We start from the raw sequence: 22,913 nt of genomic DNA, 5'->3' as shown, positions 1-22,913 counted from the left end.
GAGATGTTCCACCCCTTAATCATCTTTGTGGCTCTGTGCTGGACTCTCTCTAGCAGTTCCCTGTCCTTCTTGAACTGAGGGGCCCAGAACTGGACACAATATTCCAGATGCGGCCTCACCAGGGCAGAGTAGAGGGGGAGGAGAACCTCTCTCGACCTGCTAACCACACCCCTTCTAATACACCCCAGGATGCCATTGGCCTTCTTGGCCACAAGGGCACACTGCTGGCTCATGGTCATCCTGCTGTCCACTAGGACCCCCAGGTCCCTTTCCCCTACGCTGCTCTCCAACATAGTATGTATATAATGAGACAGTTATATATACATCCATCTGTATAACTTCATGCAGCTGTAACAGAGAGAATGAAGAATAGTTGATGAAAGGGGGCTTTTTGATCTCTAGGATAGTGGACATTTATAGGAGAATCGGTTAACTAGATACATAAATTGAATTTGATTGTCCGGATCACTGAACTTCACTGCTTTGTAACCTCCTGTAAAAACAAGCTTTAAGTGATTATGCTGTGCATGTGTATGTCTGTGTTCTTGCATCTCAAAAACTTTGAATCTGCTAGCTACTTTCAAACATATTTTGAAAAGAGATGGGGGCTTAAAAATAATTTATTACCTACAAGTTCCAAGAAAATAGGAATGTAGATGGAAGAAAGAGAGCCCATCTAAGTTTCCTAACCAAAGAAGGAATAGCAGGATGAGCTTACCCTTAATTTGTCTCCGGAGAATGCACACAAGAAAAACCTCAGCAAAAAACATAATTTGTGACCCACAGGCAGAAATCTGTAGAAAACCAGTCAGTTCCAGTGCTCATGGAATTCCATTTGCTAAAAGTGCAAAATTTTTGGCACTGTCACAATTGTATAAAAAACTGGTGTTTATGCCAGCAATTTCTATTGCATTGTAATAAGTGTTTATTTTTAGAAGTTTTGTTATCTGCTGTAGATGTTTGCAAAAAATAAATCTTTATAAAACAAAATAATTTTTATGTAATTTCAAGACATAAGATGTAAAACAAATGCACCTTTGTTCAATTTGTAGCCTTTTTGAATGAATTTATTTTCTTTAGAGTACTTGAAAACTTCAGGATATGTGTTGACTTAATGCAATTCTTGGTTTTTAGTGGTTCCATTTGCTGGCACAGTCCCATGACAGAGAAGCCTTCAAGCTCTGATAGTTTAAGACATTCTAAAAGTCTGTCAGACCTGATGAGATGTGCAGAAGTTCCAGAACCGTTAGCAGTCGAGCATATACTCCCATTTCCTCACCTCATCATCGGGGGGGGAAATCTGATCGCTCCAACCCTATTGAATAAAATAAACTCAGTTTCCAGGTCACACAGTCTGAGGTAGCACAGCTCCTAGCCTCAAGCCTGGACCTGTAAGTCCTGTGACACTACAGAACTCCTTTGATGTCATCTGTGCTGGTAGATCCAGACACAGGAAAGAGCCAGCTGGAAGACAGGGAGGGCTCAGGAATCCGTAGTACTTGTTCCTCTGTTTTTAGGAGCTATGGCTTGTTCTGAACGTGTTCTGAGGAAATCTGCATAAAATATAATTTTTTGAATAATTTTTCTCAATTTTTGTTATATTAAATGAAGTTTTGCTCTTAGGTTCTTCTTTGTGCTCCAGGATGGCCAGCACTTGAAGAATTGTACCTTACTTCTAATAACATTACAGTTTTGGAAAGGTAAGATGAGTAATGTCAGTCATTTGTGACTGATGTACTGTGAAGTTATATAGCAGATGAAGTTACATTCCTGTAATGTTTACATCACCGTGACGTAATTGTAAAATAAATGATGCAAACTTCACATGATGTACTTCAAAACGTTTATAAATGTACAAAATTATTTGCATGCAGTTATATACTTAGAAAACTAGTGTTTACATTAACAAGTAACTTTAAATGTTATGCATTTGTGTTTCTTTTTTTCCAATGTGGCAGGCCTGATAATGTCCTGCAGACCCTGAAGTTGTTAGACCTTTCAGACAACCAGTTACTGGATGGAAATCAGCTGCATCTAATAGCACATCTCCCCAGGTAGCTGCTAAACAAATTTACTGGAAATTCTTTGTCCTTGATATTCACCTCCGTACTCTTTGTCACCTGAAATATGATGGTACTGATGTTGCATGGAAGATTTATGGAATCTTGAAATAGACACATTTTGCCCTATTGAGGAGAGTAACTGAATTGTTTAATTGAGCTATTTTAATATGATCTTATTTTTGTTGTATAGGAACACATTCTTAGGCTGTATGTTATTAGGTTTTCACTATATACTTATGTAACAAAAGTGATTTATCACGTTACTAAGTTCTTTGTATAGTATTCACAGGGTTTTATCCAAGATGACAGGACTGTAGTGTTTGTGTGCAGTGGCAAAGCAAAGGAGCTGTGGAACAGTTTTCTGACCATGACAGTGTAACGCAGGTTCATCAGTAGCTGCACAGCATCGGGGGGGGTCGTTTGAGCCTGCAGAAAGCTGTTGGGCAGTTTGTTGGAAGGTGCCACTCCTGAGGCTGACACACACTAAAGATCATTGGTGATGGACACTTCCCATGAGCATTTACACCCGTGGTGCCTACTTATTTGTCCTTTGTAAAGAAAGCAAAACAAAGAGGGGTTGGAGAGAGGTAAAAAGTGTGGTGATAATTCTTCCCTGTCTCTGTTATCTGCTCTTGATTATGAACTATGGGGAAGGTTACTGTTGTTACTGTACTGGTAGAAGTGTGTGGTATGTCCTCTGCACAGACACTCTCTTTTGGAAGTTTCAGTGCTTTTTCAGGGTAGCTTAAAGACTTTGAAAGAGACATGCTTCAAAATCAAAAAAAAAAATCCAAACAAAAAAAACCCAAACAGTACAATTCCTATAATGCATTGGGTAAATGTATTTCTACTTTTTCAAAAGAATGTCTGTGGTGATATCCTTTACACAGGTTCTTCTGGTTTAATGTACTCTCCATAACAGCGTCTTTATGGAGACGTTACAGGCTTGAGCTATGATTCCTTGCTTTGGGGTTACCATCCAGGGAAAGTAGGTGTCTGTTCCTTAAGTGCTTCAATTACAGTGACTGGAAAATTGTGGGACTAATACAATAGTTTGCTAATTTGTGGAATTATTATCTTGCACTGTACACCAAAATAGCAGCCATGATTTTAAATAGCCACAAGCTATTTAAAATAAATCATTTGGAAAATCACATGATTTAAATCCAGGAGCCATTTGAAATCTTGACATTATTGCACTTATTCTCTGAAAAATTTATTCCCTGAACACTCTGCTGAATGAAGTCTGGGTACTATCTGTGAAGCTGCTGTTCATTTGTCAGTGATTATGCATCATGTCAAAAGTTTATTAGGTCTTTCTTTAAAAAAAAATTGAGGTAGTATTTCTTCACAAAAAACTTCCCGTGCCATGTACAGTAATCACTGTATCTATTAAATTTCAGATTAGAACACCTAATACTTAGAAACAGTGGAATATCTTCTATACACTTTCCAGATGCTGGATTTGGTATGTAAAAGTAATTTATTTAGAGCTTTGTAATTCTATTTTTTAAGTTTTTCACTATTGCCTTGTAAATTTACTCTTTTTCCTAGGATGCAAGACTAAAATGTTTCCTTCACTAAAATGCCTTGCAATAAATAGCAACAAAATATCACAGGTAGGTTAGATTGTGATAGTTTCACACTTTGTAAATACATGTATCTATCTTTGTTTAAGAGTAACTTGCAATTTGCTTTTTAAAAATGTCTTTGATTGTGTGTGTAATATCCTGAGGTAACTATTGAATACTTGGATCAACACAGAGGCATAATTTAAAAATTTTAAAACATTTCTTAACATCTCAGTTAGTTAAACATGTTCATGGTAGCTACTCATGTCCCTGTCTGCTACCTCATAATTCCTCTCACAGAATTCTGATGATCTGAAATGCTGAGTAGTTCCTTGTTTTTTTGGGGGTTGTGGGTTTTTTTTTTTAACTTAAATGTAATGCAGTTTTTTCCTTAACTAAATGAACAGGATGAAAGTACTTGGTTCTGCTGACCAAAAGAATAGTTTCAGTCATGGTCATTTTACAGGAAAAGTCAATGTTACTGTGTACTGTTCTGAAATGAAGTATGTTTTATGTTTCCTCAAAAGACTGTTCCCTTCCATTTCAGTGGTCGTCTATCAATGAGCTTGATAAACTGCCAAGTTTGCGGTCACTGCAGTGTCACAATAACCCTTTCATGGACACAGAGAAGAACCAAGAAACCCTGAGACAGCTAATTATTGCCAAGATCAGTCAATTGGAGGTTTTGAACAAGTCTGAGGTACGTGATATTTCAATAAATTGCATGAGTCTGGGGAAAAACATTGTCATTGCCTGATGATTGTTTTCAGTTTCTTTTAAGATTACTGTTTGTTTGGGTGCAGGAAGAGTAAAGTGCTGACTGTTCCATCAGCTAGTCAATGAGGTGCTCAGTAGGGCTACAAGATCCAGCCCTGGTTGTGAATGCTGCTAATTCAGTGGGGACTAGGACAAGATGGAGGAATGGTGGTTTTTTTCAAGTGCCCAAGTCATGTTGAAGTTGCAGGACTGTTAACAAAAAACATACTCTGGCCAAAGGAAAAGAAAAAGCAGCACAGTTGACTCTGTTTCAATGACAGTAATACAAGCATTTCCCTTCTGTAATAGGAAAATAGCATTATCTAAACCAAATCAAACTTTCAGCAAATGTTTATTGTAAAAGAGAGCAGAAGCAGCATCTGTTCCATAGCTACAAAAAACTTCCCTGCGTCATCATATACAGTATATCTTTGCTTAGATATTCATTTGTGGACCAATCAGTACATAGAGGGAGGGGCTGTGAGATTCTTAATAGCTTTAAAATGTACTGAATGTATGGATCAGTCAGTGCTTGGAGATAAGGTTTGGAAGATTCTTGGTAGCATTAAAACATACTGAACACCTAAATAAGAGCAAGAAGTCAGTGTTATTAATTAGATTTTCCTCTCTGGAAAGCTGTATAATTACATCATATGCCATTCCTGTGTCAGTACAGATCCTTCCTGCCGAAAGAAAAGGAGCAGAGCTTGATTATCGCAAAATATTTGGAAATGACTGGTTAGCAGCTGGTGGGAATTGGAACCCAGAGAAAAACAAACCAAGTGAAGAATTTCTTGCTGCCCATCCCAGATACCCATCGCTTTGTCTTAGTAAGTACAGTAAAATTAGCATTTCCTCATTTCTGGCATTGTGGTAGCACTGCTTCAGTGTCTCTCTCTCTCTCTGCCATTTCCCTTCCCTGTGATGCTTTTTCCATGTGCTTCTACTGCCTTAGGAAGGCCCACCCGTTGGCAGGCCTGTGTGCAAATGGCTTTTGCTTCTGTGGGGCAGCCACATGGTACTGCACCCTCCTGGGCACTGCTGCCTCAGGGCTGACACCTATGAGCATCTGCCCCATAACTACTGGTGAGCAGGCAGCAGCTGCCTCCACCTGGGCCTTTTTTAAAGTGGGAATGTTAAGCAGCAACTTCATGTGCCTGTGCACCCTCCTAAATGCTCTATCAGTTGATCAAGGCTCACGTCTGCAGTGCTCAGCGTTGCAGGAGCCTACCACTTTCTATACTTGGTGTCCTAGCTGCTGAGGGAGCTGAGGCAGCAGGCTTGTGCCTGATCCAATACCACAGTACTCTCAGGGCTGCTGCTGAGTTTTAGTCTTTGAAGGGTTCATGTCTATGTGCACTTTCCTTCACACAGAATATGGTGCACCTGAAGAAGGAGAACTGAAGGGACAACAGCCTTTGACTCTGAAAAATCAGCTTCTGAGTAAGAGGCCAGAAATGGTCAAAATTGTTCCTTCTGCATTTAAAATATTTTACGAGCTTAGTAAAATTTGTGGGTATATATGGAGAATAAAAGGTTCAAAAGCCTTTGAGATGTCACAGAGTTCCAGCCTGTAATTCTGCTTCTCTGAATTGTGTGTATCAATGAGTTGGACTAGATACCTGCTTCTGTGTACTCTAGCTCGTTTCCCCCTCAACCCAAGCCAAATGATTTTCTTAATTAAGACTCACTTAATGGAGAATAGAGGTAATCAGTACTCCATTCTGACAGCATGAATGGCTTCTCTACAAAAGACAGTTGAGATTTTAACCTCAATGGCTGCACTGCTTTCTGATAATTTTTTTATAGCTTCTTAACTTTAGGACAGTCAAGAAAAATATGGGTAGCTTTGATATTTGGGGCTGTCTACATATTTACACTACATCCTAGACTTACAAATTCATGTAGCTTTGTCTCCCAGTTGACAGAAGAATTGAACCTTTTTTTTACTCCATGGGAAAAATAGTATTTTAAGGCATTACATTCTACTGCATTTAGGTGGAAGACTACAGAGAAGAAGGAATCTAGTTGGCTAGACATAATAGAAACCTTTTTAAGGATAAGTCTTTTAATCTCTGTCAAAGAGTTAGGCTAATAACTGCCTTAAAATGTGCTAGTACTGTGCTTTTGAGATACTGAGGGTCAAAAACCTGCCTTAAGCTGAGTAAGCAGTTTCCATTCTACTGCAGGTTATTTTAAAAAGTTAACTAGAAATTAAGCACTTTTGACCAAAAAACATGTTAAGTATGAGGGAGTCACTTTTAACATATTTTCCCTAATTTACTAAAGATTAATAAAATCTTGATTATTTTAATAAAATTACTTTTAATTTTTCAGAGAATGACTGAATACTATCTTAGCTGCTCAGATACAGGCTACATCCTAATTTTTTTAGAAGATCAGGCTGAGCTAGGGGAAACAATTTGTAATAAAAACAGACTAGAAAGACTCTGTGCTCCTGACAGAACAGGGCTTAACGTTCATTCACTAATGCCTCACCGTTCTTCCTTAAGCTTTGACAATTAAATGTCCTGAGAAACCTGAACAGAAGCCAGTAGAGAAAAAGCTACCAGGTAAGAAGTCTTGGCTTGTGTTTAAGCAGTTCATTTGTAGCTCCTTTTCAAATAACTGTATTAAAGAATGGCAGCTGCCTCTGGTTCTCCCCTGAAGGCTCTGTCATATAAAGAAATTACAAAGGCAGAAATTGTTTGAAAAAGTCATTATTTTTCCGATCTTCATACTTACTTTCAGTCCAGCTTGAAGATTGAAAGTTGATGCTTGTCTTATGACCTCTGCTGCTGGTGTCATGATTCATGTGTCTGAGGCAATCAAAGGCTAATTAACTGGTATGAAATCTGGTGGATGCACTAACCAAATAACAAGAACGTGAAGTTGTAAGAGCTGACTACGTAGTCTGCAGTTCTAGATACCGAAGTCTAGTACTTAATACATTAAGTTAGAAATCTAATTCTGACCTGTATCAAATTTGTCTTTTGACGTTTGAGTGCCTGCAGTGAGACTAGAATGAAGAGACTTTTTGTTCTAAATCAAACTGATGGTTTGGAAAGATGTGTCAGAATGGCGTCTGAGAGAAAAGACTTACTCAAGCTTTATTCTAAAATAAAAATCACATTTATTATCACAAGTTGCATAAAATCAGATAGATAGAGCTTTTACAAAAATTTTTGATAGAAAAATATTTTTCTAAGTACAATGTGTGGTATTACAGGAATAATTTGCTATTGCTGTGCCTTTAGATAAAGCTTCAAAAGAAGTGAAAGTTCAACCAAAATATTGGGTATATCTATTGCAAACACAGCTATCGCCTCTGGAACAAACTACAATTTACTCATTCAAGATCCATTACAAAAAATATCCCTTCACGTAACTGACTTCATAATATAAACCACTCTACAGTTCTGCTGGCAACTTGTTTGGGACTAATTAATGTAATACCATTTCTAAGAATGGCACTAGTTCCACCGTGACATTCATTTATTTGTGCTGGGAAAGCCAATTCCTGGTAATGAAAACTTCAAGGAATAGTCACCAGATGCAAGCAGGCAGAACCTTACTGGTACGTGTCCCAAAGGTCACTTAGTTTAGCATGTAGTAAATACAAACTCAAAAAAGGTAAATTATGAAGCCGTAACACTTCAATGTGATATATGGGATCAAAGCGCTTAAACCGTAGTAGCATATCCTGTCCTATCCACCAGAGATTAAACCATTTTCCATTTGATATTAGCAGTTATGGTTTCAGATACAAAAGACATTATTGCCACGTTAGACCTGAAGCAGCAATACAGCCTCTCACTGTTGCTATAAGCAAGTATAGTTGAAACACTAGTACTTTGCTACAGCTCAGTGGTAGCAGCATTTTTCTAATAACTTTTCTTTCTTCCCCCTTGACAGAGTCTATGACTGTTCAGAGGGTCAAAGGATTGCTCTATCGCCTACTTAAAATTCCTGGTTCAGAACTGAAACTGTCCTATGAAAGTTCTAAAGTGAGTTACAAATGGGTAATGCAACCATCAAATACTGCATGCTGCTAAAGGGCAATAGCATGTTCTAAAATACTACCTAAGGAAATTGATTTCACTTACAAAGGACAGTCTTCGTGCTGTACTTTAGGACCTAATTTCCTTCCTGTAACATGACAGATCCTCCCTGACTGCACCTGCCTGATGTATAGTTGGTTTACATGAACAGATTTCAGTTTAAGTCTGATCAGTTTGATGTTTTTTTTTCCTTTCTTATTCTAGCTGGAAGGAAAAGAAGTTGAACTAGACAATGACTTAAAGCCTTTGCAGTTTTACTCAATAGAAAATGGGGACTGTGTGTTAGTACGGTGGTAAGAAGGGACTCTCTTGATGGACTGAACGAAAAGCCAACACTGGAACTGCAGAAGAGTTACAGACTGCCTGCAGACAGTACGGACAGCCTGTGCCCGAACACACGTATGGGAGAATGTGAATTTCATACGTGGCACCAGAGGGCTATACAATAACACTTTCAGCTCCAAAACTTAATCGTCAGTCTCCATGAAAGCATTTGCCTTTGGCTGAATTGTCTTACTTGAGAGATACCAAATCGTGCTTAAATGCTTCAATTAAATAAAACTCAAGGTAACCCTTGTGCCAAGATTTTATACTCCCTTCCCACTGCAGCGGTGAGAATTTGTTTTAGTGAACTACGTACATGATTGAGTTGTGATCTCTTTGCTTGTAATAGGACAGAATTAGTGCTGCACTGAAAGAGGCTACTTGCTCTTTTTGTTTTCACCTACTTCCAAAGACCTTAAAGCAAATCAAAGTAAAACAGCAGTAATTGTAGAAGTATCTACACAGCCTTAGACTATTTAAGGTCAAAATCTGACAGACCTTTATTCTACCCTACCTAGCGTTAACATACCACAGTATAACTAAGTTCTCAGCATGCTGCAAGGCATTGCTATTTATTTTACATTCTTTAGTGTGCTGTTCCTCAGTCTTATTTTACTTTCACTTGTGTACCCTCAGATTCATCTCTAATAACACATCGAGCTATCAGAAATCCTTCCTCATCAGGCCAAGTTTGCAGTACTTCAGGATTTGGTATAAGCAAACTTCAATATTGTTTTCCTCTAAAATGACAATGGTGTAAAGAAACTAAACATAAATCCTCCCAGCTGTCCCAGCCCCTGCACAGATGAGGGCAGCCCCTCAGCCAGCACAGAACCTGCTGCAGCAAGCCTTGCCATATGCCCTGGTGCTGAGCACAGCGCTCCACTGGATCCTGGTCCAGCTCTATACTGAGTTAAATCAGTAGTACTTTAATTTACAAAAGAGAGGCTAGTTGGCATTCTTATGTGCATTTATTAATTACAAGTAGGTCTTTGACTTTATATAAAAAGGAAATTTTTTATCTTAAACATTTTGGTTTTTGTCAGATTAACATCTATACTATAGAAAATGAATAGTATCAGTCCACTTGTAATTATCAAAAGGGATGTGCAAATATTGTTATACTTGAGTTGAAAACCAACATTAAAAGATACCTTAATATTCCTTATTGTTCCAAGAATGACTCCACATGTACACTTTTCCATGATCACTGTATGCTACCCTGTTTTCCAAGGCAAGTCCATCATCTCTCCTCACATCTACAAGGATCCCCACACAGTTCCTTTAATCTCCAGAGCTCTTTCAGTTCCTCTGGAGAATACTGGGGGGAAGACAGCATGCCACTCTCGCAGGTCTTCTCACACAACCAGAGACTGTCCTGTTAGAGAGAGAACCATTTCAGTAGTTCTTCTTACACATAATTTAGTCTTTAAGAATCTTTACTTCCAAGAATCAGGTTTTCATTGTTTCTCGCAACAAACTTTGCACACAAACGTCACCAGCTGGAGGTATATGTCTCTCTCTGATCTGCTAGGCCTATTCAGAGAACTTGGGAGGTGGCGATGGGGGCTGCTGGGGGGAGCAGGTTGTTTCGTAGGGTTGTTGTGGTTTTTCTTTTAAATACATCTTGAGTTTTTTCTGGATTTTAATCCAATGGCTGTTTCAATTTTTTTTTTTTTTAAGAAAAAACATTTCCCCTATTTTATGCTGCTTGGAGCAACAGGCATGTTCTTTCCATAAGATCAGAGAATTTCTTCAGACTTACTTGATATCGCTTGGGTCCTACAGCTGCCATCCAGATGCCCATACTCACATCTTCACCCTGAGACAACAGATTAAAATAAAAATACAGATATTGGCACCAGGAAAACATGAAGCATGACTTTGTGAACTAGAGTAAGTTGCATCATGTACCAGCAGTAAGAAATGATAACTACAAAAACCTATGTCTGACTATTTTAGAGATGTTAAGTGAATCCTCCCAGCCTTCCTGTGATAATACCTTGTTCATAAAAGAGAGTACAAAACTCAAGATTACAGCTCCAGAGGTTCTCAGTCCAACACAGTTGTGCTTTGACTTAGAACAGACAGTTAACGACCAAAAGCACTGCAAAAAGCCAGCACTAACCTGAAAAGTTACACTTGAGCAGTCTTTTTTCCAACTCACCCAATACACATGCTGCTCACCAGACCAGTTTAAGAGAGAAAAACTGAACCAACGCTTTACTACCTGGTATGTCTTTAGTCTTTCAGAGTTGCTTGCCAGCCACTGAACAATGTCTTTGGAGATGACGTAGCCGGACCCGCAAGCAAAGGCTGGATACGCAGGACTCGGGTACTCCAGCTCTTGCCATTTCCCAGTTCGATCAACTGCCCAATTTAGTCTGAAACTGAAGACCATGTTAGATGTGAGATGTTTATACAAAGCCCTCTGTGAAACCTATGAACACTGCTAACAACTGAAGTAACACTGGTAATAAATAGTATTAAGAGGAAGAAGTAGGAGGTGATCCTAATTATGGTTCCTAGCCTTATTTCTCTAGGGCACACATCTAATCCAACACAACAGCTGAAAGTGTAACTATTGTTTGGTCTCAATCTTGGGCAATAAGAGAAAGTTCTCAGAACAGAAACAAATGCAACATTGACAGTTAGGTCTTCAGCATGTCAGCACCCCCTGCTGGGTCTTGATGCAGGTAAGTGCAGACGTTCTTACTGTGTTCTGTAACAGGCACATCTGTGTCCAACCCCCTGTGGTTAATCAACACAACACAAAGTCAGTGCCTCCAGCAGGCATGCAGTTACAGTGATGTTACACAACCCATTTTCCTGATAAAACTAGTGGCTGCTTAAAAACTAGGAAGCAAGGCAAAGTACTGGTTTTTTATATACCTTCTCTAAGCTGTTTTCTGAAGTAACTCAACAAAGCAGATGTTCAACAAAGACTGCCATCACTGAATTACAAAAAAACCTTCCTGGCAGTCGTCTTTTCTAAGGAAGATCGTACTTACTGCTAGAGGCCTGCAGAAAGCCAGCAGTGCTTTGTCTGCACGGTCTCTCCGCATGGACTCCCAACTCCAGGCAGTGTGGCACAGCTAGCTTTAACACGCTGCCGCCACACCATGCGGCCCTACAGACCCTGTTAAACTGCTATGTCAGGCAGCGAGAAGCACCCTGCTTTTCCTGTTCAGGAGCAGGCTGGTATTACACTCCTTTTATCTTACAAGTACTTCATGCACTCACAGCTAAGTGGTCTAACTATGTCAATGCAGCAGGTTCAAACGTTGCTGAATTCAGTCATGAGCACAAGCAGCTAAAAGCTTTCGTGTGGTACTAAGAATTGTCACCTCAGACAACAGCCCCGTAAGGGAGGAATTACAGTTGAGTGACAGATCTGTTATTAGACTCCACACGTTCCCAGCTGAAGCTGACATGTGAGAGCACCACGTAGATAAAAGTCACATCTGATACCTGAATTCACTTTAGACTGAGTATCTTCCACTCTAGTGAGTCACAGGAGGAAGGGCACAACCCCCTCCAGATTGAGGGGCACCTACTTTGCTAATCAATTTACACTTCTGTAGTGATTTCAGTGTGTTCACTACACCTCACGCTTGCCTTACCTGAAGACTGTGACTATTAGAGAATTTACACTTGAAGATGTCACCCCTACATAAAGTTCTCTACAGACATACAGAAAAGATGACGTTTTATCCAATTCTTCTCTCCCAGCACAACTTGTCACTTCCTTTTGTCAGTAACCTAATAAAATTACTTGATACCTTAACACACCATTTCTATAGCAAGACTCAGCAAAACTCATTTTTCAGCCTCCAGAAGAAAGCATTATTGATCATCCTAAGTTCATTCAATGGCTATTCTAAGGCAAGCCTAGAAATTTGTTACTAGAACATGAAGCACGTTACACTCAACAGTGTATCTTACACCCCAGGAAAAGGGGAGGTTCATATTACAAATGAAATATATCTTCATGGAAAACTTCAAGTATCTGAAGTTTCTTTCTGGCCTAATTAAGGTCAAGAAAAGGTGCCATTCTGAACTGCCGCTGCTTTCCATAGCACGGTAGGGAAGCCAACTTCAGTGAACTGCCTTTTTCTTTACAGCATTCATATCAGATTCAGTCTCCCTCAGAAACAGCTTGGTACCTTCTACCCCATCATAAATTTGGTCATGTGCAAACATGATCGGTGATCTGTCAAAGACACCTCTCTCATGCCTGAGGGTGACTAATTGTTTGACTGCAGATTTAAAAGAACAGAATAGCAGTAACTGAAGGTAAGTATGTTCTCTCCAAGACGACCCCGTGTTCTGAAGTAGGATACCTGGACCACTTGGGTTTCCAGCCTAAAGTCCTGAAATGCTCTAGATGAGCTAGATAGTTTTAAATCACCATTTAAAAAACTTAAGGAACAAAACCACCACACGATATGAAGTGGCATCAGAAAGGGGCTATTAACTGACAGCACGCGCAAGTCCTGCTCAATCCAAAGTGTTCCTTTCCCAGTTTCACTGAGATCTCATCCTTGGTTTCTGCCAGAGTAAGCTGGTAATTTCAGAATTCACAAGAACTCTGATAAGTTTTTCTAAGAGTGCAGGAATTAATTATTAACAGATTATAAGGAGCACTGGGCAACAAACAAGAAATTTGTCTGAACTAGAGAGAGCTTAATAAGGTCTAGGTGAAGAATGCAAAGTTTGAGTTCTCAGACACAGGCTCAGAGGAGCAGAAGGAAGGGAGACCATCAATAAAGTCATCTCAAGGGCCAGATACATTAACCTTCTGCTCAGGAAGTTAAGGTCTCTACACACCAGAACCAGCTCTCAGAGAAGCCTAACAGCATTTCATCTGCCCTTTCACTAATGCTCAAGCCTAAATATACAAGATGTCACTGAGTTGTAAGGTAGAAGAGCTTGGAAGGATCCCCCAAAACCACTCAGAAGACTCCTGTACATTCAGGGGTTACCCACAGAGCTGAACACATAACCAGAAAACTCTGGCCAAGGAGCAGGCCCATGGTAGGCAGCAACACAAAGGTAGGGACACCAAGGAGAAGGATGGCAATCTCTTTGGTATTGCATCCTCAGCTCTTACAGCCAAGAATTTTCCAGAAGAGTTTTCCCTACATCAGCTGGAACAGCAGCCTAGGTAGCTCACACATAGTGCTATTTTTCCTTTTGCAAGTTGGTTTCCATCTTGTCATCAAGTTCCTGACCTTTTACATTGCTAGAAGGAACGTATCTTGCCTTCACTATTAGCCTTGCCTTGTGGTAAAGGTAGTCCCAAGAAAATTTAACAGGCACCAGGCAATCAGGGTTTTTGTGCAGGCTAGAGAAAATATGTCCACCACTCAGGTCTTTGAGGTCATCACAAGATAGCCAGCTATTCCACATGCTTTGAGACATATGCACACACTTTCACACACCTTACTAAATCACCTTACAAGTAAGCAACAGTCGGTACCAGACTGGTGAAGCACGACACCTGTAGCAGCAAAGGCCAGCTTTTCTTAATGTAAGCAGACAGTAACACGAAGACACATCGTGCCTTTGTGCTATACTGAATGTGACAGCAGCGTAGCATTTCTGCTACATTGGATGATATACCAGTGTAGCAATGGATTCCATGGATGGAAGGGAAGAGATGAGCTATTTTGATCCTCCTAGTTATTCACAAGTGTAATACAGGCTGGGAAACTTCACTCAAGAATTCATGAATCAGATCTACCATTTCAGACAGCAGCAAAATGGGTAGCAATGCCTGTCATTCACAGACTTCAAAATAAAGTGCAGACTATAAAGGCAATTTTGTTTCTCCTGTTTACCCCATTTCCTTAAGCCCACCAGGAAAATCACAGTGGCTTCAAAAAAAGTAGCGTTTACAATTCTAGTATGTACTTGCCTTTTAACTTTACTGTACTGCTGGAATACTTTTATTTACTTAAGTACCACAAGACAAAGACATGTATAACACATTTTAAAACTAGGTAAGATATTCAGCAAGTTCAACTCATTGTAAAGGCATGCTCTGGAAAGCTATTGTAAAGGATCGATTTCTGTATTCTGAGATTCAAAGTTCTACCCATACAAAAGTTCTACTTTTTATAACTAGCTTCCATAGGTAGAAAAGGGGAACCCCCATGAAAACAGATTTAAAGCAGTAAACTGTTCACTAAAGACATGGTATCCCTTAAGGACAATAAAAAAAAAACAACTCACTTTCCCCACCAAATGTTTGGCCTGTCCAATTTTTTCTGCATTATCCTGTTAAAAACAGCCTCCAAATCAATGTAACAGTCATCATCTGTCTTCAGCAACAAATCAAAACTCGTTGATTCAACTGTCCTGTAGCCAAAAAGAAAAGTGATGAGATGCTGAGCTGCAGCCCACAAACTACAGTTACGCAAAAGAACACTCCACAAGGGCTTTTTGGGAAGCAGAGGGGGAAGGAAGAGGGAAAGGATGTCTTCCCTACTCTTGACTTTTTAGATGTTTTCCCTATTGACCAAGGCTGACTAGTTGTCCTACAGAAAGGAGATACAGCTGCATCCTATGATGATCTTACAACATGGATTTGTGTATGAGCTGAAGAAAACAAACTTGAAGTTTTGTTCTCCAGGACAGATGGTGGATTTACTAATGAATCCATCTTAAACAGTATTGACCTCAGAAGGATATGAATCCCTGCTGATGCTGGCAGTGCAGCTGTTAAAAGCCAGTGGCTACATGTCAGTAGCCTACTCTTCAGGATGAGACAGACAGTTCAAGGGCAATACAACTGTAGAAGGTTGTAAGAAACATCTGTGGAAACAACTTGGTACTTACTCTTCCTCAGTAAAGCACCGTTCAAATATGAAAAAAGTGATCTTTAACTGTCTGAAACAGTTGAATATCTGTCACTTGTAAAATAACCAAAGCATCTTAAGATTCTAGGGATTATTCCTGGGTTGATTAACGAACATTGTTTTTAAGGGTAATTTCTTTTAACAAGAAAGGCATTTTCCTTAAGCCTTTCATTACTAAATCCTGAAAAATTTTCTAACCTGTAAGAAATTATCACAAAGATCTAAGTCTTGACATTTAAACTCCCTTTTTAGAACTGAAAGCATGGTTCAGTTTTTCAGTTACATTCATAACCATGAAATTTGTTAAATAAATGCATAATCTTGCAAGCAACTAAAACTGTCAGCTATATTTCTTACTCTGCAGCAACATCAATTAATTGAAACAGACTAATTGAAAGAATTGCAAATTAGAGGTAATAACTTATTAGAATCACCACAGACAATGTAATACACTATGAAAATTTTTCCTATCAACCTTCCGTCTCCCCTATACTCAGCACTGGTGAGGCCACATCTGGAGTACAGTGTGCAGTCTTAGGCTCTTCAGTACAAGAGAGACACGGACATACTGGATGGAAAGTCCAGCGAGATGATTAAGGGACTGGAGCACCCCTCCTATGAGGAAAGGCTGAGGGAGCTGGGACTGTTGAGCCTGGAAATGCTCACAGGGGAGCTCATCAATGTATGTAAATACCTGAAGGGAGGGTATAAAGAGATAGAGGCAGGCTCTGCTCAGTGGTGCCCAGTGACAGGACAAGAGTCAATGGCCACAAACTGAAACACTAAGTATACAAGCTGGCCAAAAGCCATCCTTCAAAAGACTAAAGCTGCTAATTTTCAGTCAGAAACAATTTAAAAGAAACTACAAGGAGATACAAAAATTTTCACACCTGGACTCTTAGAGCAGAAGCCTGTCTTGCCAGCTCATGCTTATTTGAGGCCCCAAGGGTCAGCATTCAAGAAATAGAGATCCTGTTATTTTACTCACTACATGCCTCAATGAAGTAAATCACATAAGGTATGTATTTCATGGAACCTGCAGATAATGTAACATGCTGGATCATCTCGCACTACAAACAGCAACGTTCCTAAGAGAAAATACTTTCTTTTCAACTTACCATCGGTAGAAGTTCAGCAGTTTGGCTGGAACATTTCTATAAGTGTCAATAACATCTACAAAAACAATATCGTCATAGGTACTGCTTTCTTCCTTCAATAGAGCATCTTCATTTTCAAGATTTTTTATGTGACTTGTAAACCTTTCTGGGCGAGTATGGAGGCTTTTTAAAAGAGCATCACCTTCTGAAAGAAACAGCACCCATCATTAAACAAAGATGCATACTACATACTATTTCACATGTTTCTCTTGGATCATACATGACATACTGACAAAATGAATCTGAAGAAGTGTTCAACTCAATGGGGTTATGAAAATCCTACAATTAATTTAAAAATTTCTACGAAATGTTAAAAAGTGCATAAATAAAATGCATAAGGTCTGATACAGATAGTTTAAAGTAAAGAAGTATTCTCTTCCTTTTCAGTAATAAAAGGTTTCAACTTTTAAGGTTCTTTAATATAAAGAGCTGTCTGGGACTTCACTATTACTCTTACCGGTAGAGTAAAAAAGCTACTGTTATATCAATTACTTCTATCCATATATATCTAGCATAAAAAAATAAACCCCAAAACAAACAAAAAATCCTACACTAAATACAACCAAATTGGCATTGCTTTGATGTAGCATAGATGGTCCCTGCTGAACCACATCACATAACTGACAGCAGATAAAAGCTAAAAAAATATTGCAAGAATACCGAACTTCTTGGTAACGAGATACTTTGTGGTACTGAAAAACCTTTCTGACAAACAGGATGGAAGGGCTTTAGCACACCTCAGTTTAGGCTCCTACACAGATGACAAGACAACAGGACCGCCCAATTGTATCTGCCAGGCCTAGCTACAAAAACACGGAAATAACGCTCTGAAATCACTGCTTATGTCGGCTATGATGGACCGATAAGAATACATCAACTCCAGTGCTACGTGGCCAAAATCTTAGACATTGGAAAGAGCTCCTACAAAGCCTCTGAACATTCTGCTGAAATAGGTGTAAAACAGCAACAACAGGGGTGGAAAAGCAGGCTATGCTAGGTAGTCACTGTTTGTCAGTAGTTAATATTAAACATCACGACACAGTACTTCTAACAGTATCAGGACTGGCAAGAATGTGAAAATTATCAGGGAAAGATTTCATTGCACAACATTTTTTAACTTGGGTTTGGGTAGCAAAAAACAAGGACAGAGAAGAGAGTCTAGATAAAAATGGTATTTCTGTTAATAAAAAGATAAAGGGATGCAAGTCAATTGGAATGGCTGACAAATGCAAGTCAATTGGACTGGCTGACAAAGGCCAAGCAAAGAACATCAGGACATTGACATTAGGCATAAAAAAACAGAAAGAAAACTTGAGGTGATCAAGTTCATAGAGATAACATGAATTTTACATCAGAAATGTAATTGAAAGTTCCTGTTTTATCATAACATCAAATGCTATGTTACGTTTTGCACACTTACCTTGAATAGTGTAGATAAAACCACCTGCTATTCCCTCCACACCTTCTGTGAGTTCATGTGGCAGTGACCCTTCCCCTGCCTGCTAGAGACAGATTAATGGAAAGAAATAAATTAGTTCATCTCTCATTACTGATGTGTTTTGCCCTATGATTTTAAGGTATCAAGTTTTCTGGCAACTGAGAATGAAATTAATTTAAAGCTCTTCTGGTTTAGGAGCTTAGACTTAGGAGTCTTTCTTGCATAAGGAAAGACTAAGATTTTTAACTGTAAAGTTTTGTGGCATTTTTTGAAGTGTCACCTAAAGCTAGTGGTTTTAGTCTAAAACCGAAACTTTTAGAAAACTAATTTTGAAGCTAAGAGCAAAATGTATGGTGATTCTGGCTAAATTACAACAGCACAGCATGTTTAAGAAAGCAACATTTTGACAGGAAGAGACACGTTGCCGAAAAGCAAAAAATGGGCTTAATCCCATCGACTGGGATTTTAGCACAGGATTTTTGACCCACATTTTGTCATCTCTGATGACATACTGATACTGCTTCACACCTGGCAAAGACAATAGGTGAACTTTACTACCTTCAAAATAAAATTGCACTTACTAGCATCATTTTTTGCATGACCTTGCCTTTTCCCTGAGACAACAGGAGAAGCTCAACTGAATTAACGATTTACAGAGAAACACAGGAAAGCAACATGCTAAATACCCAAGACTTATAGGAAAAAGAGAAACACGGTGGCAGGGAAGGTGAGGTGACTCACTGTAATGACTCTGAAAACACCCCCTCCATCATTCACCACCACTTTATGAAGGTTTCTTGAAACAAGGCCCTGAAGATCCTGGCTTTCCCACACAATGGTACCTTCAAAACTCTGGTAAGAAAGCAAAACACTGTTATGCAGGTATTCAAAGACTTCCAATGACGAAAATCAAACAGTTTGGTTGGGTTTTTTTTTAATTTTAAAATAGTCAACTTCACGCAACATATAGCTTGAATGCACAACATAGATGTTTTACTTACACTTCAATAAAAATTAAGTTACACATAAAAGAAACACGTCTGTGAAACTCCGTAACACGTACTCATGCTTTTAAGACTAATCATGAATCTCTATATTAGGAACATTAAACTTTTAACAGAAGTCTAGTGTAAAAGGCTTTGGCTTTCTAGCATCATTAAGATTGCATTTAAAGGTGACTTGAAGTGAATTTTTAAAAATCAACTATAAAACCCTACATTACAAAGAGAATACATTAAAGCAGATTTGGAAATAAGTGCTGCTTTTTAGTTATCTGCCAAAACCAGAGATCAGAGACTCAATCCTGACATCAGCAAAACTCAGAGGAAAATACAGCCACCTTTATCCTGGCAAAGCTGTCACAAGCTACTGTAGTAGAGTCACAAAACTCTGACCTCACATCTTGGCTGGTAGGGAAACGAGGAGAAAGACAAGTGAATATCTTTAAAATTTTCTGGTTTTAACTGTCAGTTTAAGTTATGTCACTCCATGGGTTTTACACATATACGTGTGTGTAAATTCTTGCATTTAAAAGCATTTCATTTCAACTTGAAACTAATCCACCTAACAGTCCAAACTATTACCCATTTTTTATAAGACTTTCCTGAAGACCCCTGAGAACATGCAAAGGGACAAGTGGTGTATTGTACAGGTAAGGGTACTGGTAGTATTGTATTTTTTAATTTTTTTAAAGTAATTTCACGCTTATGACAAGGTAGTATAGAGTAGTTGTAGGGTTATTATATTCCTGACTGCTAGCTGAGCGCATTCCATTTTGTTTCTCCCAATTTCACAGGAAAAATTCTGGTAGCTAGTGTGGACCTTGGAACAGAGAAACAACTTGTTTCAACTATTTGTAGATGCATCTCTGTTGCTGTAGAAAGTCTGTTTACTTGTACTAACCTCTCAGCTCTTCCCCATTTTAGCTTCCTTGTACTCCAGAAACCTTCTCCAGGAACTATCCAGTTACTGACACACCATTAAATCTAGCTTAGAGTTCAGCTCAATTCTTTGCTTTCCTCTAGAAGTAGGTCTTAACATCTGCAGCAGTCTCAGTATTTAATGACAGCTGCATATTTCAGAAGTCTCCCATCTATTATTTATAATGCCAGCTTTATAATCTAATAATGGAGCTAGTCAGTGTTTATTCAAGCCTGGCTTGCACGCTCAATACCTTCCCCTTGTTTTGTTTAATTACCTGTCAGTTAGCAAAACAAATGGACCACTACTAAGACCTTTTTTAGTGGCAGGACCCCTGAACACCCTGCACAGTAAAACCCACATGCTCAATTTCTCTGCAGTGGCTGTCATCTCCCATTCCAATGTTTTTTGCTGTAGGGACTGGGCTCTAATCCCACTTCTGTGCCTTGTTTACAGACACCACCTTTGGTAAGTTGTTTAGTGAGCCTGAGAGTCCTTTCGCTCCTCAGCAACCAGAAATATTAAAATTCTCACCACTGACTATTACTGATACTGACTTCAAACTTGTACCAAGAGTCTTAATCAGTTATTACCAATGAACCTCAGTGCAAGGTGTCCCGAAGCTGCGAACTATCATTATTTTCCAGGTTGAGAGACTTGTAAGCAAATTTTTCTAATGACTTTAGCCTTCAGCTATTCTTACTCTAAGCTGCTTAATGAAAGCTGAGGCCTGAAAATGCTTGAAGTGAAACATTAGTGGCACACCTGAGACTACATCATCTGTTTTTCCCCATTTAAATTCCAGCCTTGTTGCTGCCAGAGCACAGTGGCATTTACAGTGAATACCGAACAGGTGTACTGACATAATGCAGCCCTGCCAAACTCCTTTCCTAATGTTGAACGGTGCTGTGCTTTTTGTTTCTCCAACGACTCCTCATTAGTAATACAGAGTATGCATAGTAAGGAGTCCCATTTTCATGCAAGCGGCCCATGGCTTTGTGATAAAATAAGTGCATTGCTAATACTTAGCTGTAAGAGCCCCTGTGCGAGTTCTAGTTAGCTGCTCGTGGTTCTGCGCTTTCAGTTGTTCCAAAGCTGAATGATGGATACTGTCTTTGACAATCTGGCCTGCCAGATGCTTATTCTAATGCTGCATTTCCCTCCCTTTCCCTGAGACGAGCAGAAAGAGCAGCACTTCAGCTGGAAGATGAATGAAGCTCTTCAGCAGCCTGTACAATCCTTTACTTCTTGAAGGTGGAAAGGCAGAGAATAGAAATTGTCTCAGAAACCATCTAGTGACAATTAAACAGTTCACTAAATTTACTGGTCTCAAACAAGTAGATAGGAACACGTGGGCGTTCTATCTCCTCTGAATCATCTTGTATGGTTCAGCATCCTAAGTATCACAGGAGCCTGCATGCTGTGCATAAGCCCTATTAACCCACGTTAGAAACATCATCTTATCATGTAAGCATTCAGCACATGACACGTATCAGATTAAGGAAGCCCACACAAAGAAATATATGAATACTAATATCCCCTTTCTAAATGAAATACTTCCCATCTGCCTCTCAGGAAAAACACAATCATTTATAGCAAAATTACAACTGCCTGGAATTTTAGTATCTCAGAACAAAGTCTTACAGGGAAAAGGCTTACATGTTATGCTACCAAATTACTGGCTAACCAATACTCTTTTTAAAAAAGTAAAAAACCCTGAATCATTTTAATATCAAATTAGATTGTCAAAACATATGCACAAAATACTGCAAGAGGTCTGCTCACCCAGAAGGTCTCCTGCCAGCATAACAAACTTGCATAGTATTCAGTAAAAACTGTTTAAGATGATAAACCAATTAGTCAGCTGCAGACTCCCCTTAAAAAGAGCATGTTTCCAAATACATTCATTCTTACAGAGCCAGGGGAATAAATCAGGGATTACACTGGCCCCAAATGTCCTCTCCTCCCCCTTCAGTCTTTTCTGTTGCTCCATTCTTTCACAAAACACTTAATTTCTTGCATAACAAAACAACCCAGATCCAAAGACAACTTACAGAAACAGCAGCAAGGGTCCAGTCATATAGGAGAATATTTAAATGAAGCAAAACAGCCTAAAATGGCAGCTGACATATCTAGTGAGAAATCACTGGCTCACTGGGAATAATTCCTTGTACCTGGGAGCGTCTGCTGAGCTAGAGTTCTCATTCTGAGTCAACTTGTATTCACTAAACCTTCACCATAACAACATCAGGTTTTTTTGCTACCTATATTCTGTTCCTTCAGTGTTTAATCACCTTCCTTCCTAAGCAGCCACAAGTAAGTTCTATATCCCTATAACAAAATGCTACTCTTGGACTACACCCCCAATCCCAAAGTGGATTTAAAAGAAAAAAAAAAAACAAAACCTGCACAACTTTAGACCCGGCCTCGTTAGCTTAGCTAATGGTATCTCAGGACAAGTAAGAATGCTAACGCTCATTACTGTCCAAAAAGCAGTCTTCTCCCAGATTTCTGAGGGGTGCCCATTTGAAAAAAAAAAAAGCCAAAAAATCACTTCTGCCGTAGGATGTTGACAGGTTTTAAAAACCCAAATGTCAGTCTTCTGTGCACCACATACTCCATCTAGTATATTACACATAGACTCTACTAAAGATCTTCTTGAAGTTCTAATTCTTGTTTCCTTGCATGGTTCAATGAACGAAAAATCCCTCACTAGTGCTGTCAGAAAAGGAATAACCAAAATTTCAGTAGCCCTGAGTT

General features: G+C 39.1%; 2 protein-coding genes across 10 annotated transcripts in view; one reads left to right on the top strand and one right to left on the bottom strand.

Moving 5' to 3' along the window:
• The window catches only part of TBCE (tubulin folding cofactor E), a 31,157-nt gene extending 22,114 nt beyond the window's left edge, over positions 1-9,043 (top strand). For all 3 annotated transcript variants that reach the window (XM_068414055.1, XM_068414220.1, XM_068414137.1), the window contains 10 exons: positions 1,624-1,700; positions 1,959-2,054; positions 3,467-3,531; positions 3,618-3,682; positions 4,182-4,334; positions 5,067-5,220; positions 5,765-5,833; positions 6,904-6,963; positions 8,306-8,397; positions 8,656-9,043. In XM_068414055.1, coding sequence (XP_068270156.1) covers positions 1,624-1,700; positions 1,959-2,054; positions 3,467-3,531; positions 3,618-3,682; positions 4,182-4,334; positions 5,067-5,220; positions 5,765-5,833; positions 6,904-6,963; positions 8,306-8,397; positions 8,656-8,748 — 924 coding nt within the window. In that variant the 3' untranslated portion in view covers positions 8,749-9,043. The remainder of the gene's footprint in view (positions 1-1,623; positions 1,701-1,958; positions 2,055-3,466; positions 3,532-3,617; positions 3,683-4,181; positions 4,335-5,066; positions 5,221-5,764; positions 5,834-6,903; positions 6,964-8,305; positions 8,398-8,655) is intronic.
• B3GALNT2 (beta-1,3-N-acetylgalactosaminyltransferase 2) overlaps positions 7,500-22,913 on the bottom strand; it is a 30,521-nt gene continuing 15,107 nt past the window's right edge. For 3 of the 7 annotated variants that reach the window (XM_068414335.1, XM_068414679.1, XM_068414841.1), the window contains 7 exons: positions 18,975-19,085; positions 18,216-18,297; positions 16,757-16,940; positions 15,013-15,138; positions 11,006-11,165; positions 10,541-10,597; positions 7,500-10,153 (listed from right to left, as the gene is read on the bottom strand). In XM_068414335.1, coding sequence (XP_068270436.1) covers positions 10,019-10,153; positions 10,541-10,597; positions 11,006-11,165; positions 15,013-15,138; positions 16,757-16,940; positions 18,216-18,297; positions 18,975-19,085 — 855 coding nt within the window. In that variant the 3' untranslated portion in view covers positions 7,500-10,018. The remainder of the gene's footprint in view (positions 10,154-10,540; positions 10,598-11,005; positions 11,166-15,012; positions 15,139-16,756; positions 16,941-18,215; positions 18,298-18,974; positions 19,086-22,913) is intronic. The other 4 variants (XM_068414516.1, XM_068414428.1, XM_068414602.1 and 1 more) reach the window with 4 other exon arrangements.

The sequence above is a fragment of the Nyctibius grandis genome, chromosome 1 (assembly GCF_013368605.1).
Source record: "Nyctibius grandis isolate bNycGra1 chromosome 1, bNycGra1.pri, whole genome shotgun sequence".
NCBI classification, from domain to species: domain Eukaryota; kingdom Metazoa; phylum Chordata; class Aves; order Nyctibiiformes; family Nyctibiidae; genus Nyctibius; species Nyctibius grandis.
The sequence above is the reverse complement of the archived record's forward strand: the minus strand, read 5'-3'. Positions and strand labels throughout refer to the sequence as shown.